The sequence below is a fragment of the Barbatula barbatula genome, assembly GCF_947034865.1.
Source record: "Barbatula barbatula genome assembly, chromosome: 2".
Lineage (NCBI taxonomy): Eukaryota > Metazoa > Chordata > Actinopteri > Cypriniformes > Nemacheilidae > Barbatula > Barbatula barbatula.
Window position 1 is genome coordinate 3,841,938 of NC_136767.1, and position 18,845 is coordinate 3,860,782.

Consider the following 18,845-nt stretch of genomic DNA (forward strand, 5'->3'; position numbering starts at 1 on the left):
TATACCAAGGATTTAGCCAGTGTTGTTTTTAAAAAAGAAAACAGTGAAATGCAAATGAAATCTTTAGTTGATGACGATTAGCCCATATGACAAAGCACTCCACTGAAATAAGCATAGAAATTAAAATGTTGGTAGTGTTGGAGGCCTTGGCAAAACAATCTTTAAAGCCAAAAATGACAGAAAGTAGTTCATATCTACGTATAACGTTGTTAAAACTGATCACCCCTTCATCATGAGTTGTAAATATTTTCCACAAACGGGTTACATTTACATTTATGCATTTGGTAGACGCTTTTATACTATACATTTGTTTCTAAGTATGTGTAATCCCCTGGGATCAAACCACAACCTTGTCATTGCTAGTGCCATGCTCTAACCACTGAGCTACAGGAAAGCTTTGTGGGTTGTGCTTTATTTTTTTGACAGACACAAAAATGAACTGTCACATATCAAATCAAACACCTATTTCAGTGAACATACTAGAGCATTAGACAGAGAAACATAGACACAATTTCCTATAAAGCGCAGATCATTTTGTGTATTCTTGATGTACACAACAGTAAAGAAGACATACATTGGCTGCGGTTTAATTTGATGTACCATGCATGATCATTTTTGTCATGGGCTTCCATAAAAGTCTTTAGCTAATTCTTATTTACATTGTCCCTCATAGTTGGCATAGGCATTCATTTCATGTTTTGTCTTTATAAAATCATAAATAATATTTTCAGCTTCTTTATTTACATTTACATTTGTATATATACTGTAGTTCTGCCTTCACACGTTCTCAAATAAATAAAAAGATTAGTATCTATAAATAAATACTGCGCTTTTTTTAAGCATTTGTATATCTTTACGTTGAAATGATGTAATAAGCATAAACGCTTTAAGTCTCTGTGGCCAAATTTTAAATTTGCAGCAATTCTTCAGCTCTGCAGTTTAGCACAATCACACCGCAAATCCAAAGATAATACACACACGCACTCACACATACACTCCCAGCCTTGCTTGAGGGGCTTTAGTGACTTAAATGATGGAATCACACAAATAAATCTCTACTTTTACATTCATTTGAACCAGCAGTGAAAGCTCCATTTTCTGTAATAAGTTCTTCTGTCTTTGTGAATCCTTCATTTCACACTCGGCTGAATGATGGCACTAACCTCCTCTGAATGGATACCTGCCATCTCCTCTCCTCTACTCGTGAAGTGAATGATATCCTCAGCAGTGCAATATCTTTATGAAAGCTTTTCTGAACTCCACATTGAAAGTGGTATATATGATGGGGTTGACTGCGCTGTTCACGTATCCCAGCCAAGTGAAGGCAGTGTACATCTCCAGCGGCACCACGCAGCTTGTGCAGTGAGTCTTCAAAATGTGAGTAATAAAAAACGGCAGCCAGCAAATAATGAAAACACCTGCGATTGAAAAACAAAGGTTAGGTATTCTGAGGTAAAAGCGTCAGTCTATGACTTTTTTTGGCTGACAGTAATGTATTTCGAAGGGAACGTTTTCTAAAGGCATCATCACCTCACCTAGAACAATAGCCAACATCTGAGTGGCCTTCTTTTCCTTATGCTGGGACCTCTTGCTCATAGTTTTGGGTGTCACCGTGGTTCTCGTTTTGCCGTTGGGCAGTGCCTCGGTTTCAACCAGTTTGGCTTCTTTAGTGGACTCCTTGGCATGCCCATTTTTCTCATGTCCATACGGCTGACCTTCACCGTGGGAGGGCGAGGCATGGCTGGGGCTCGGGTTGGCAAGCTGATCAACGACCAAAGTGGACTGCAGTTTCTTTTTCTCTGGACTCGTGCTTTTCACAGTGTCCACACCCACATCACCGCCCTGCTGCAATACTTCCTTTAGAAGTTGCTAATGAAGACACAATAAGTTATGCGTTATGGTCACACCTTATAACTTAGGTTAAAGAACATAAGCATGCCATTAGTATAGGCATTTCATAAGCAGGCCAAATCGCCATGTTAAAATGAATTGCAAATGCAATGTGTAAAAATATATTAAAGGTAATTCGTAATCTGACAGGTTCTGACAATAATTGGTGACCTTATGATCTCTCATTTGTTATTTATATATGAAGTAGTTGCTAAATCAATGCGTTGTTAAAATGGGCAGGCTGACAACACAGATGTATGACTCATAGTAATCCAGTTTTAACCCAACAGTTGTGATGTATGACTCACAGTAATTCAACTGTAATCTACCTGTCCATCAATGATATTAACAAAGCAACACTATGTCGTTTTTCGAACTTAAAATAAAGTCTCTAAAATGATGTCAGTGGTAGAACGACTAACGGGACGAATTCTTCTGCCGCTGATATCTTCGCCTCCTAGCTGCCCAAACCAAACTCTGTAAATTCTGTGTTCGGGTCGGTACACACATCCCCTGTCTGCGGAAGAGTGCGACCTGCTTTACAGCATACGTCACCTATTTTCCTCATAGCCTGGGTAGAGTCAGACAAAATCTTACTATATGACAAAACGATATAATATGCATGTCTCAAAATCAACGCCATCAGAGCCAGCAAAGAAACCAAAGTTTTGTTGGAGGATAGGAAAAAAGAGAGAGAGTGATTGGACACGAGCCAGATCACGAATCAATATCTGACGGACTTAGACTTGATGCCGCAAGCTGCAAGATCCAACGGGTCAAAAGGGACAGAGATCTAGCCTTCCTGCTAATGGATTTGAAAGTAGTTTTTCTTACTGTCCAGTACTTATGAGCTTATTCGTTATTAGGCTGTGCTCAGGTTGTTTATTGGTGCACTAACGTTACGGTTTCACAATTTATAACCGTAAGGTAGACGAGAGATAATGTAATGTTTCCGGTCTCAATAGCTAATGTCGCGTGATCGTGCCTCGCACGAATGTAGCGTAATGCTTGTATACGATGACTACCAAACCACAATAAAGGTTTTATGGTCAAAAGTTTATGATTCCTTAGTTCATGCACGTAGACTAATGTTATCGGTATCTATAGTTACTATGCTAGGCACTATTCTCATAGCGAGTAGATTGTGCGTTAGTGATTGCACCTATTACACAAAGCACAAACTGGTCGTTTCTGAAAATATAACTAAAGAAAATAATTATTTTTGTTGGTTTCTTAACACATTCAAGCCTAATAAATTGATGCAGGGTCCACTTTTTATAGATTATAAATAATAAAAAGATTTTAAAACTCAGCCTGTGTCAAACACAGCATCAAAGTATAGAAAACAAAATTTCCAGTAGCAACGACTAGTGATTAACTGTATGGCTGAATTTAATCATCATCAAAACTCAATGAAATGTGAAAGACCGGCAATATTGTTAAGAGCAACATTAACATTAATACTCATTATGTGTGTTTATTAATGTGTGCCGTCGCACAAAGAAGAAAGCCAGACCATTCTACTGTCAAATTAATGACAGATAAACAATATTAAATAAATGTGATGACATTCAACGAACAATGATTTTACTGTTTAATGAACCTCAAAGGATTCACAAACATTTGTACATTTCATGTGTATGCATGAAAGTGTATTAGATGTCTTATGTCAATTTAGATCCAAATGTACTAGTATTATATGGCCGCTAGATCCAGACTTCTGAATACTGAAGAATACTAATGAGACTAATGTAATGTTGTAGAGGCTGCGTGAATAAATATGCTGGTCCTTAGACCTCTATAAAGACAGGTTATTTTTTGTGCAGATTATTGTGATTGATTTTGTAACTGCACCCCGCTCTTACCCTCACTGTGTATAGGAGCACTGTGATATATTATGTGTAATGGTGCTAATGTTGTGGCGCTGTATGCTTTCAGCCACACAAAACACTTTATACTCTTTCAAAATAACTTTCATGTCTGGATAAAAGAGACTTACTGCTTTCTTGTTTTTGTCAGGCAAACCCCCATTGGTCTTTATGATAACTGTGCACAGTTTCACATCTTCAGGATGAGTGCATTTTTCCTGCGGCAAAGAATAAGAATATGATACAGCGTGTGGTTAACGTTAACTCTGAAGGCAGCGTGGGGCCATGAAAATCATTTGCAGTTATATTTGGTGCCTCTTGATTGACACACAATGCAAATAATTCTGCCGAAGCGCAGCACTTCAGCGAAATGCCCTTTGCATTCCAGCACTAAAAGAGGGAATGAGACAGAGATTGCTTTAGTAATTTATCAGTACCACAAAAAGACCTTGGGGCTGAACTCATTGATCCAAAGTGGTCATTAAAACAGCTGGTGAAAGAAATCAACAATAAGGTATGCAAAGGTCAGGGCAAAGAATAGTTTGCCGATCTTTTTTGTGTTCTGTTCTGGCACATGGATTGCAGAGAACATTACAGCTTCTAATTGTTGTGACGGTGATAGTTGACTTTGCTTTTAGGCAATGGTTACACATAGGTATGCACCGATAGCATTTTTTAAAGACTGAGTACGAGTACCGATATTTTTTCCTGGTACTCGCGGATACCTGTATAATGTATGTAATATAATTATTTTAATAAACCAATATCTAACAGGTATATTTGCATTTTTTAAGATAAGAGAGGAGCGACAACAGGGAAGGGCGAGAGAGGACCAGGCCTGGACTTTATATTATTTTTGTGTGGCCGGCAGTCTACCCTGAGGGACTTTGTTTGTTTGTTTGTTTATTATATTAAAAGTGGTTTTACGTTTGCCGGTTCCCCCTTCTTCCTTTTATTGAACCTTGTTACAACATATTTAAACAGTATCTTAATATTTTGTTAGCTGTTAAGTTGGCTTTTTAGTGCAATTTTTTTGTAAGGGAATAATACAATTGCCAGATTCCGTGCCATTCCCTGTTGTACAGGAAATTCAGTTTTTATGCCTGGATTCCTAGATTACGTCTGTCTTTTCCTTATTGCGGAAATCATAGGGCTCTATGAATGTCACGTGAGGTATCTGTCTTCGGTATCGGTGTGTCATTACGAGAACGAGTACATGAGCTTGGTATCGATATCTCTGCATCTTTAGTTTCCCAAGCAAAATAACATAAAAATAACAATATGCAACAGAGATGCTAAAATTAGATTGTCTAAAGACAGAACTACACTCTTAAAATTAAAGGTGCTTCATGATGCCGTAGAAAAAACTTTTTTTGTCTAAATGGTTCCATAAAGAACATCCGCAGAACCTTTCTGTTTTACAAAAGGTTCATATTGGGAGAAAAATTACTGCACTGCGTCACGTCTAGGACAACTCTGTTATTTATGTCGTAGAATTGAAAGGTTTTCTGTATAATGCTGTTTTTCCGGTATTCCAAAACAGACAAATGCATCTTGCAACTTATGGTGAAGACAGTATGTACATTAAAGATGATTCCATTAAACAACATCTAATTTAATATGAAATTATGCAAGTGGAATGTTGTGTTGCTACACGATTTGGAACGGCGTCCTGAGTTGTAGCGCAGTGGAATGGTGGCGCCAGTGTGTATACCCTCATAGAAAACAATATGTAAATTTTTACAAACAATGGCGCTACGCTGCTCAGCTCTTCTGCGTCCGGTGTGCGACCCCTTAAAAAAGAGGTCTTTAAAGCAGGTGCCCAAGATGGATGCAGGGGGGGCTACAGTCGACAACCACTGCTTTAAAGAACCTTTAACTGAATGGTTCTTTGTGGAACCAAAAATGGTTCTTCTATGGCTTCGCTGTGAAGAACCCTCTAAGCACATTTTTTTAAGAGTGCACCATTCATGTCCATAATCTGCATACTTGGTGTGTGACGAGACACTTATCCTACAAGGGATTAGATATTTATATATATTCAACGATATAGGGGAAAATTGTGTCTTATTCACCTTAAAAACACAAAATGCAAAAAATGTAGGCATTATAAAATCAACTTGTATTTTATGTAATTAATTAAAACTTCTATTTATTATAATTACAAGAATTATGTTATGCAGTAATGTCTGTCACAAACTCAACTGACAGGCAGTAATTGCACAAAAATTATTTTCTCAAAATCATTAAAAGGTGCAGCTTTTAGTAAAGAGCTTTGGTTGTTTTCTTTATGCTTTTGCATAGTGCTCTTTTTAGCAGAGGTGGCGCTCATATGACACTGTCAATCCTCGACTGACTGAAACCTCATAGACTTGAGAGATGCAGTTAAAACTACAAAAACACAATGTTTTATTCTAACATTGCACATATGTAAGAGACAGATGATCCATATTTGAAGAGGTTTGCCTGTGAATGTTTTTAAAATAACGTAATGTGAACTTGCAATTGCCATACTATACTCGTGGTACAGTCCGCTGCTGTTCACCCCCCCAAAGCGCTGTTGGCGGTAAACCTTAGTGCTTAATGCTCGAGGCGCTGCGGACGTGGTGACAATTCTGTCATCATTTACTTACCCTCAGATGGTTCCAAACCTGTATAAATTTCTTTGTTCTGCTAAACACAAAGGAAGATATTTGTAAGTATCCAAAGTAACCGATCTCGTCACCCAATTGACTCCTATCGTTTTTATTTTCTGACATTCTTCCAAATATCTTCCTTTGTGTTTAGCAGAACAAATAAATGTATACATGTTTGAAACCATCTGAGGGTGAGTAAATGGTGACAGAATTTTAATTTTTGGTTAAACAATCACTAGACTCAGGAGTCGAGAACATGTTGACAACCAAACAGCATTTCATTAACATTACAAATTATCAAAATAATAGTAATAATAGTTTGTAATATACCCCTACAAAAAACAAGATACAAAATGTCAATTGAAACTCACAAATAACATTTATCTAGTTTTTAAAGTGAGAGAGAATTTGGTTTCAAAACAGCAAAACTACAGTCAGTTTGTAAATATTTTGTTTACATTATTAATGTCACTACTTTAAGATACCCCCAACGCTGCAAATGAGCAATACAGGTTGTTATATAGGACAGAGTTTAGAGGTCAGTAAAGGTTTTGGGGCCACTGTTAGTTATCCTGTCCTATACAGGTCTTTGCATTCCCCTAGTATTTCTATAATTAACATCGACAGCTGTACCCCATATTTTACGGCAATTAGGCAATTCCGTCTATAAACACTCTTACACCAGCAGGGAATGCTGGGTATTTTCCCTGAGGGCAGCTTCCCCTGTGGTGCGTATCACCTTGAGAGGGGGATGAGCGTTAGCGTCCGTCTTCTGGCAGCTGCGTTTAGTGTTGACCCGTTTACGACGCTTCCGGAGGACAACGTAGATCTGTACATACACGAGGAGCGTGATGATGAAGGGCACGTAGAAAGACATGATGGAGGAGTACACGACGAAGGCGGGATTGGCAATCTCGCACACGGTGCCGTGGCGCGTAGCTGAGGGTTGAAAAAGATGGCGCACAATTAACAATATCAATTATATTTGCAAATGGTATTAGTTCAGTGGAGCACAAGCAAATATATGCGGCATGATCTCAATCATTTCAATAGGAATTGGCACATTGTGAATTGTATTACCTGTGTTATTAAACCCAAATAGAAGAGGGCAGGAAATAGCGAAAGAAAGCACCCACACCACGGAGATCATTACAGTGACTCTTCTCTTTGAACTGTAGCGTGTGTTGTACAACATCGGCATGGCAACAGCTGTGTACCTGAGAGCAGCCCAGAGGGAAGGAGATGAAGAGTGGGATGGTGTTGGGTGGGTGCCATTCAGACAGACAAAAAGAAAGAGAAACACTTCACCAGATGTCTTTGGAATTATCTTTCCAAAGCTTTAGGGATTTTCTTATTATAGTGCCGTGATTATATCAGTGCAAATTACCGAAAAATGTAAAGCAAACGCATTAAAGATCCCATCAAATTGTCTTGACAAGCAAAGTTTTCCTTACTAGTATGACACTTTCTAGAAGTAGGGATTGGATCTATGGGAGTATTTGTTTATTAATAGCTGATAGACTTTGATGTTTTTTGGACAAAAACCTCATATATCCTTATTATAAAACATTACTATTTTAACCTTTTACATCTGCTGCAGGTTAATATTGAACTAAAAAGTATTTTGAAAGAGATTGTGACTAAGCCTTAGAACTCAACTGGATCCTTAAACTTCTAGTAAAACCTTAATTTATTTGAAGAGCAAAGAAGAATTTCTTAGTCTTAACACAAGAAATCACAAAACTCTTATTTTGATTTCATGAGGTCTTTAAAACATCTAAAATTTTTCCATCAATATTTTAAAGGTAAATGTATAATATATCCCTCTCACCCCCTATACACAGCGACTCCATGACATCTGATTGATCTACAGCAGGGGTCTTCAACTGCTTTTCTTTGAGGGCCAGATTCCAAAAGCATAAATAGGATTTAATACATCATAATTTCTACTGTTATTTTGAATTTCTGTTATTTATTGAATTTTCTTTCCTTTTATAATGTTTTTGTTGTTTTTTACTTTGAGGTCATAAATTAAAACATGCACACAAATATTGCATCCAGTATTTGTGCCTTTTCATCATACTTCATTAAAAGGGATATTGAATTTTTATTTGTATTTTATATTCCTTAATGTGTTAGTTTATCCAAAAATTAAATTGCTGTTAATTTACTCCCCAGTACTTCCAAGAAGGGGGTGGCGTGGTTTTTTCAAGAAGATGTTTATGAAGATATTTGGTTAAATGAATGAAAGTCAAATTAATAAAAGTCCAAAAAAATGCTAATACCTTCAACACGAAAGTAATCCTTGCCCCTAGCTGTATCTTAAAGAGTGAATCAACCACACACTTCGAAGGGCAGATCCTTTGAAGTATCGGAGGCAGTGGCGTAGCGGACGGGCCCGCAGGGCACGCACTGCGCGGGGGCCCCGCGTTGTGGGGGGCCCCCAAAAAATTTACTCGAATAAATAATTAAACCGTTTTTATAACGTGAACGTATAGGACTTTTATTTTGGTGGTAATTGCAGCCTACCATGTTTGGCGATTATGACCATATCCGTTGTCCTTGTTATCCAATCACGATTAAGAATTTCCGCAACTGTTTAGAGAGTGAAGCTTATGAGCGCAAAATGAGTAAAAGAAAATATGTCAGCGGAGCTCAAAAACGGACTAACCAACACCGAAAAGAGCAATTCAATGCAAAACTACCGAAAATTACGCGTGCATTGACACAGCTGTTTCCCAGCTCAAACAACGTTTCAAAGGCTTGAATACAATAGCGAAACGATTCCGCTTCCTACGTCCAAGTGAACTCGTACATGCAACTGATGATGAGTTGTGTGCTTGTGCCGAAACATTTGCAGTGACTTACAACAATTATATTTCCTCCGAATTTCCATCACAGTTGCTTTCGTTTCGAAGTGCCCTACGTTCTGAGATAAAAAAAACTTGAAATGGGCTCAATTAAAGATCTGGCAGAGCTGCTGATTCTGAAGCATACATCTATTCTACCAAGTGTCACGGATGTGGCTACAGCTCTGAAGCTTTTTTTATCCGTCCCCGTCACAGTGGCAAGTGGCGAGAGATCTTTTTCTAAACTAAAACTAATAAAAACCTGCATGAGAAGCAAAATGAGCCAGGACAGACTTTCTGAACTTGCGATACACTGCATTGAAAGCCAGCACGCGCGTCAGATGGACATAACAGACATTGTCAAGGACTTTGCGCAGAAAAATGCTAGGAGAAAGGGGCGCTTTGGAGGTTTTTAAAGGTAATATATGTTACCTTTATTGAATGTTGAACGTCATTAATCTTTGTTGTATACTGCAGATAGAAAAAATATTTTGACGTCATGTGCTCCCTTGCATTTTAACAAGTTAATGTAATTGCTGTTTTATTGTTGGTGTTTCTTTTATTCTTTTTTTTGTGAAAAGTTCTTAATAAATAAATACGAAATAATGACATTCTATTAAATTCCACAGTTCTATTTCACGATTTTAAATGAAAAGGTGAATCCCCATCTAATTATGCGGTGAGGGGCCCCGCCTCCACTCTTGTGGGTGGGCCAATGCAGTTTGCGCTACGCCACTGATCGGAGGGAGATGAACAATGCTGTGGATTGTCGATTATAATGTTGTAAATAACATTTTGTTTCTTAGACAGACTGATCAAATCGATTTATAAGACGTCAATCGTTATGATCCGCGGGAATTTCGTATTGAATGTAGCAGCGTAGTTTTGGACTTCCAAAGATGCGCCGTCTCAGGACGTGCATTTCTTGCACACCATTCTTAAAGTCTCTCCACTTATTTGAAATGTTAAGGCGGGCCAGGTATAGACGATTGACTAGCCCTGATCTATAGTGTATACCTGTCATTTAAGGCTAACATTACGCTATTTTCCATGAACTGATAGGAACTCACCTGTCAATACTAATAGCGCACAGATTGAGAATGCTGGCTGTGCACATCATGACATCCAAAGTGACAAAGACGTCACAATGGATCTTACTGAAGCGCCACTCTCCCACCACCTGCAACAGACAGAAGTAATTTTTTACATTTTTAAATATACAGTACATCTGGGTAGCTAAAGTGATCTGAAATTGTTCTGTATCATCTAAAATATCACATTTCAAACATGTGTATTTGTAAACATATCATAATTATCTATAAAGCAGGTGTGTGTATTTCGCCAGCCTGCTGGTGTATTCTGTAACTTTTTGCTCCATTTATTGCTCCAGTGGTGATTCAATTGGAATCCATACCAAGCAATATTTTGTCTGCGAAAGACAACATGCTTTTATATTGTCATGTTTTATGAAGGAAATATGCAGTGGTTTATACGCCTCCTTTGAAGTCCCTATGGCGATTTGTAATGAAAAAATTTATAACATCCCACTGAGCAAAACAGCAGAGAAGGTATTAATGCACACAAATCTGTGCAGCGTTAAATATGCACCATTTATATGAAATATTCAAGCTAGCATTTTTACAACTCAAAATATTACACGATCACTCAAAGAAACGCAGCAGGCCTAACTTTAACTCTGACTCTTTAATAAGAGGTGATTTTGATTTGAATGAATGTAGCTATTAGTGTGTAAATGTGATTTTAACACAATAACATGTGCTGCATTCTCTCCCTGTAATTGAATTACATTATATTCGGTTGTTTAGTGAGACATACGCACCACCATACATGAAAGGTCATAGTGTTTCCGGCTCAATAAGATGCTATAGGCATACAACAAAAACTGCTTATATACTCTCATGGCGAGCCGTAAAACTATCGGAAAACCACGACCCTAAATTTTATCTTCGTAATGAAGTCCCACATGGCCAGTCAGCGACTCATTTTTTAAAGTTTATTCAAATATTGATGTCGGAGATTCCGTTAGCCTGGAGACCGTAGCATATTCTGTGAGTTAATGAATGCTCTGCTTAAATATGCAATGTGTGTAAACAGTGCTCATTATCAGTGCTCATTCAAGTCCCACTTGAAATGAATAGATGCTCGGACCCGAAACGGTATTCCTCACGTCACCACTTAACAACCGAACAGAATAGATGTAAACTCATTACATTTCACGATTACATAATTGAATAGTATGAATATCACATTCGTATTTATTAAGCACTAACAGAATTTGAAATGCATTCTATTGGTTGTTCAGCTTTAGTTTAAAAAGATGTCTCTTAATTTATGCTTAAATGAATATCACCTTTCCACTTAAGTGCATTCAACGTGCACTTAGGGGAGCTCTTGAGCTCTTGGTATGAATACACAAAGAGGTACTTAATTTACAAGGAGAACTGTATTTGAAGAATAGTATGCTAAGTATAGAATGAGACACTGCGGCTCATATGTTTAGATGGCATGGTAGAATCTGTAAATTGTCTATCTGTAAGTTGTGTATAAACAGTTTATAGACTTATTTTTACAAAATAAGAGTGATGATAAAATGGGTTTTCTTAGATTTATTTTTTGGCCTGAAGATTTAAGCAAGATTAAGTGATGTGATTATTTTGTCTTCTGGAATAATATGTAAACATAGATATAGGCATACATTCTGTATAAAATTAGCATATATATCACATTATATATATTTGCAATTAGTATTTTATATTTATATAAATAAATATTGTTTTTATGATAATTTACATTTACGCATTTGGCAGATGCTTTTATCCAAAGCGACAATACATTGAATGATACTATACATGTGTATCTGAGTATGTGTATCTGAGTATTATCTCAAAACTGATTGTGACAGGGTTAATGTGTATTTTCTATTTGTATAGTGATCTTGTTTTGGTCTGGTTTGAATACAGGTTATGAATACATTTACATGCCAATATGCAGTTCTTCGATTTTTACATTGACGGACACTGATGGGTCCACAGTGGAGTAATCGCTTGTTGCAGGTGCTGTATTTGGGGCAGGTTCCTTACTCAAATGAAATGCAGAATTGTCTACAGCCCAGTATCAGTAGCTTCTATTGTATTCTCACACAAAGGTACTCCAGTCATCCATCAAGCATGTCCATAAAAAGTAAGTCCTATATAAATTAAGTCTTTGTTATATTAAATTGAAGATTGTATTCGTACCCATGTGGCACCAAATTAACCAGATGCTGTTGCTACCAGGGGAACAAGGCACTGTAGCAATATGAAATGCAAGATTTTCCAAAACAACTCTATTAATAAGCATGATATTCAGCCTGGCGAGAGTCCTCTGAGTCTATGTCTTCTTTATCTTAGGAGACATAAAGAATAATTATATGCCTCTTATCATTGAAACACGTCAGATTTGATCTACCTGTCACTCCCATCAACAGCAGATTTTAGAATCTTCTAAAATCTCCGGAGCTGTCAATCCACCTTCCAAAAACATCACTGTATTCTATTCCTCTTATCATGCAGTATAGCTCAAAAGAGCATTTTCATTGATGCAAATCTGTTAATTTGTCAGTGTTATTTTAGCACCAGATTTCACAAAAGATTATGCAAATCAAGTAAAGGTGAGAGCAAAGCCAAAAGAATTGCTGAAACAATTTGCACGGAGCTGTTCCCCAATTTGCCGGCCAGTTCTGCAAGATGATTGTGAAAGACTCTGCAGACTGCTGCCGTCTGGTATCTGGCTTTTATCTTTTGGGGCTGTGAAGCATCACTGTGTTTTAAGTATCTGAATCAGCTCTTTAAAATATGGATATATGGGCGATTTAAGCATTCTAAGCAGACATCATTTGAATGACATTTGATGAATAACTCCAGTCATGGTTATCAGATGCAAATGTCTCTTTTAAACACAATTCTGCATATAGTGCCTGTGAAAACTGCTGATGCTTTTTTTTGTTAGTGGTGTGCCGAGACACTTATCTCATGAGACGAGACTTTTTTTTACTTTTTTAAAGAAATCCACAATGATGAAATATATAGGGGAAAATAGTATCTTATTCACCTCAACACAAAATGCAAAAAATGTAGACATTATAAAATCAACTTTTACTTTAAGAAACACATTAAACTTCTATTTTAATGAATTATATTATGCAATATGTAAACACTGCTAAATGTTTTGTCACAAACTTAACTGACAGGCAGTAATGGATTAGATTTGCATGCCTGAAGAACCCTAGGCAGTTGAGAAAATTTAAAGCAGAGAGAAATGGAAAAATTAGAAAATATTTACATTAAGCAGATGCTGTACGTTGCAGCACACAGCAGTGTTATATAAAAGTGGCATTCTACCATATTTGAATCTTATAACAAAATGTTAACTTATGGAAGTGTCATTTCAAATAGAGCACCGCTTTTATATAGCATTGTTGTGTGCAGTGAACCGGCATAAACACAATGCTAATGCATGAGGCACTGCAGACGTGAGAGACGTGAACGTTGAAACCCGCCCTGTCATGATTCTGCCGCATCATGTCTTGTTTCTCTTGGTTTCGTGGCAGGATCATGACAGAGTCTCATGTTTTGTTTGGAGAGAGGCATTTATGGGCCTTCTGGCCTTCCATAAACTCTCTCTGTTCCTGCCCTCTTGTCTCTGTTCCCGCCCTCTCGTCTTGTTATTGATTCATGCCCTTCACCTGTTCCCCTCTTGATTTGGTCCCTTATTTAATGCCCTTGTGTCTTCTGTCTTCTGCTGGTACATTGTGATTGTTTGGTGAGTTCCTGTCTTAGTAAGTTAAGTCTGGTTCAGTTATTTGTATTTATTTCAAGTGTTGTCTTGTCTCGTTTAGTTAGTTAGTTATTCCTTGTTCCTGTTATGATTACATCCTCTTTCTTTATGTTACCCCCTCGTGGGTTTTTGTTTTATAATTTATTATTAAAAGTCTTAGTTAAAACCCCTTACCCTCTGTCTGCACCCGGGTCCTCTGTCCGTTACTCACAACCCGCGATCATGACACGTCCGTCTAGCGAGTGTTTACATAGAAAAACAGTGGGAAAGTAGCACCGCGGGATGGAAAGTCACGTTGTCTATGAATGGCCGAGCCGGTCACTGTAGCTCAAAGCACACACATACTGTACTTTGTGCAGTTATAAGCGTCTTCTGTACAGCAATGAAAACAGGTCACACCTCAACTAAATGTATTTTGAGGTCGCACAGGTTAAATTTAGGGGGCATATGCGACTAAAATGGTCGCAATTTCAAGCACAGCACTCCATCATGCCAATTGTGTTTTTGCGTGATCCGACTCTCGTTCCATGGAATCTCGTCACACCCCTATTAATTGTACGGTTAAGAATCAGCCAAATCCACAGTGCTTGACCGATAAGCTGAATGGCTCTGGTTTAAACTGGTTTGTGATAGTGGAAAGTATGCTTTTTCATTTTTATTGCATTGAACATTCTTATATTTCTTATATCTTACTATGAATATTGTGTTTAGGTAGATACGCTGCTTACCTTTAGGATCCCTCTAGAACATTATGTGATGGTTGTCCCTTTCAGAGTGAAAGAAATGATGTAACTTACTTTTGCGAGAATCATTATTTGGCGTTATCTCGCTACCACAGCATGGAACGCTTATAAACCCCCCTTTCATACAACTGTCGTATGTATGAAAACTCACTACCAACTTCCAATAAGCACTTTGTGTAATATCCTGATTCTACTTTGAATTTGTATTTGTATTAAATCACATCCCGTCAGCTGGAACTGTCGACATTTATTCATTATTTTGCTCTATGTTTTGTCACTCTTCCTTACCTCTTACTCAAATCTTCCCACCTGCTCAACACAAATCCCATTAATTTGGCTGAAGTTTTATTAACCACTGCAGACATAATTCACCAGCTTTCGCTTTTCTTTGCTGCCCATCATTACAGGCACACATCACTGTGAGAGCTTGTCAGCCAGAGCACAGCTTTGTGGGGTCATTCATTATTTACAAATAAAACAGGGACGGGGAATTCTTTTCCGGGGGCGAAACACGGTGTATCTGACACAGTCAGAAAACTGAAGAGTGATGGAATACCTCTATTTTATGCAACAGCCACATGTTCACTATGTTGTGCATAAAGTCAGACTGACTTGCAGAGTTTTGCATTGGCTATAAATAGCACTGGCCACACAAGCACATCAACATTCTGGTGCAACTATACAAATAATGCAAAAATGTAGATTTGGATGCTGGTTTATTTTCTAATCATACAACCGGAAGAAAGATTACATTTAAAACCATGGTATTTTGACGTATATAATAATACAGAATTAAATAACATATTCACATGCCTTATGTGCTCAAAAATGCTGCATTTATTCAGTATAATAAACATGGCAATACCCAGAGGTGGGTACATTACTTATGAATTGTAATCAGTTACTGAATACAGATTACATGACAAAATTTGTAGTTAGTAATCTCATATTACACATTTTTGGTAACGTAATCTGACTACTTTTGGATTACATTTAGATTCTTATTTGATGTAAAATATATTGAAGCAGGATAATTCTGAACTATTTTGACAGATACAAAGAAGAAATCTATTCCATTCTTTATCACTAACAAGAGCCTCTTTATAAAGTACATATTGCTTAACTGATAAAATGAATGGCTCTGGTTTAAACTGATTTCTGGGTAGTTAGTGAATAAGACATTTGGAGCATGCAGAACTAGTCCAAATGTTGGGAATGTGTCATTTTGTTGACAAATACTATTTGATTTTGGAAACTATGCTTTTTTTAGTATGGACTAAATACTAAGACTCATATAACTTGTAAGTGTTTAGTAATAGTTTCCCATGAGTTTCCTTAAAAATGAAAGGGTGTCCAGGTGTGACAAGATCTCATGCCACGAGATCTCGCAAGATTAAAGTGTCTCATCTCGTGGGATAAGTGTCTCATCACACCCCTAGGGCCCTATCGTACACCCGGCGCAAGGGGCAGCCAAACTGTGTGATGGACATAAAGATAAAAATCCGTCTTGTCCTTTAGATGGTATGCTTGCCCGCTTTAACCTCTCGCACCAGCAGACGCTTTCCAATCTGAAGAAGTGTCTGCTCTTTCGAATTCCGCTGTGTAAATGTGAATCCGCCATGGCACGAGCACAACTGGCTCTTAAAGGGAATGGAAGATGACACACTCATTGGTTTATTGCATGTTAAGCCCAAAAACACCCGTTACTCATTAAGAGAATCGGGACAACCCGTTTAGAGCATGCGCCCAGGCGTGCCGACCGTTTATAAAAATGAAAAACACTTTTTTGAAAAAAAAAACACTGAACTGTAAACAATTTACTAAATGTTATCTGAATATGAGTGTTTTAAAGTGTAGTTTACACTAACTACAAGTACTTGATTTTTGGAATCTGATTACGTAATCCAGATTACATGTAATCCGTTACTACCCAGCTCTTGCGTTACCATGGTCCCATTACCATGGTTAAAAAACAATCAAAGCACCACTGTACTCTTATTATTACAGAGTAGTATCTAGCTCTCAAGCTCTTTCTATAAAAGGCAAAGTTATCCGAAGCATTGCACTTCAAGAGACAATGGCAATGCTCAACCCAAGCTATTTGACAGTTAACTTATTTCTGTTGGGCAATAAATCCAGGTATTAAATGGCTGTTTAATTAAATTGGCACATTTATTACTGTTAAGTGTCTATTACAATAAAAAGAGACAGCCGCAGTCTTTTCTGTGTATGATGATATAAATATAGCCTTTTCATATGTAAATAGGGCACCATTCACTGTACAAGAAAGTAGAATAGGGGCATAATTAATCATTTTGGTTCAGTGATACAAGCTACACATTCGTCAAAAATCTATAAATCTTTTAGTCCTTCACTGTAAGCAATATTGTAAATCAGGTTTTCACAGGTTGAAATAATATTGCCTGACACTCCAAAGAGCAGCCAAAGGGCAGTTTCACAGCCAGAGCAAAACAACATACATGACCAACATTCTCAGCATTATGATCGTGATTCCTGGTTGAAATTGCCTGAAGAGTGATAACATCCTGCCGAGGTAATAAGGCACGCTATAATGCACAAAATTCAAAACAGTTGGCTTCAGCTTTAATGTACAATACATTAAATGTACTATAAATGTCAATTGGTTATTATCTCAGAAAATCTAATATAAGGAAACAACAAAATGACATTAAGAGGTGATTTGAATTTGTTCAATCTGACCTACAGCATAAACAGAAGCTAATACATAATTATTACCTGTCAAGATTACAAACTATGAACAAATAAGGTTTTATAAATAGTACAAATAACTTTCCCTGTGCATGACCGGAGAATTGCCTTTAACAGTTAGGGAGGTGGGGACAAACAGTAAAATGAATCACTGTAACCCTCTGTGCATCACTTCAGCTCATTTAGCCTCCTAGTTCCAGTGGAACCTTTTTGTTGCTACAAATGATAGTCTGAGGTGCAATATGTTTCAAGGACAAAGCACAGATCAATTGCCTGGCAGTCGGCAATCATATGACCATGCGGTGCTGTGTGCATTGTAAACCAAAAGCCGTGCGGCGCCAGCTTACTGGAGTCCCTGAGGTGCTGTTTCAGCTTGGCAAGGCCATTATCCAATTAAATTAATTCAACAGCACATATTTAAACAAAAAGGCACCTGAATCATGCCTCATGTCCTCGAAGTGTTTAAAAGTCAACCTTGTGACTCATTTTTGTGACACTCAGTCTGGGGTCATTTCAACTTCCTGCATATGCGGCTCCATATGACACAATTAATGTTTCTTACCTCAAGATATACTACCCAAGGCATGACTAATGTGGCCACGAGAAGATCCGCCACCGCCAGGCTGACAATGAGGTAATTAGTGGTGGTCTGCAGAGCTTTCTCCCGGGATACTGCTATACAGACCAGCACATTGCCAAACACGATGACAAAGATGAGGAGAGTCAGGAGCATGGCATAGTAGTTATACTGATTCTTAGCCTCACAGCTCGTGCTGTTGAGGGTCCCGGTCCCATTGTCATAATAAGTGTCATTGTAGGGAAACTCCGTGAGGAAATCCATGAGCTGTGCAGCCAGGGAAGATGCCTGAAACTGAGAGACATAATTTAGCATCAGTGAAGCTGAAAACATTGTATAAAACCAAACCAAACTGCAGTACTTCAAAGCTTAGGAATATTTACTGCCCACACGTTGCTCAGAAATGTTTTATTAAAAATGTGAACCAGTTCTGTGATTCTACCGTCACCAAACGAATTAAATTGTATTTTTATAGCGCTTTTACAAATTGCATTGCATCAAAGCAGCTGAAAACCAAAACTAAGAAAAATAACATTAGTTACACATGTATATAAATGGAGAAAAAACTTTGGGAGAAACCAGACTCAACCAGGAGAGCCAGTTCTCCGCTGGCATGTTAACGCAACACTGCAGCACCTTCACAGGCTACACTTATTATAAGCTATGGATTATAGAATTTTGTTAAAATAAGTTTTAAAAGAAGATTTCACAAAACT

General features: G+C 37.7%; 1 protein-coding gene across 1 annotated transcript; it reads right to left on the minus strand.

Moving 5' to 3' along the window:
• Positions 1–399: 399 nt before the first annotated feature.
• On the minus strand, positions 400–18,393 carry drd2b (dopamine receptor D2b; the record flags this gene model as incomplete). Its single annotated transcript, XM_079472548.1, has 7 exons — positions 400–1,418; positions 1,536–1,869; positions 3,890–3,976; positions 7,134–7,333; positions 7,475–7,611; positions 10,314–10,423; positions 18,115–18,393. 7 exons carry the CDS (start codon positions 18,391–18,393, stop codon positions 1,222–1,224), a joined length of 1,344 nt encoding a protein of 447 aa, XP_079328674.1. The 3' UTR covers positions 400–1,221.
• Positions 18,394–18,845: the final 452 nt, after the last annotated feature.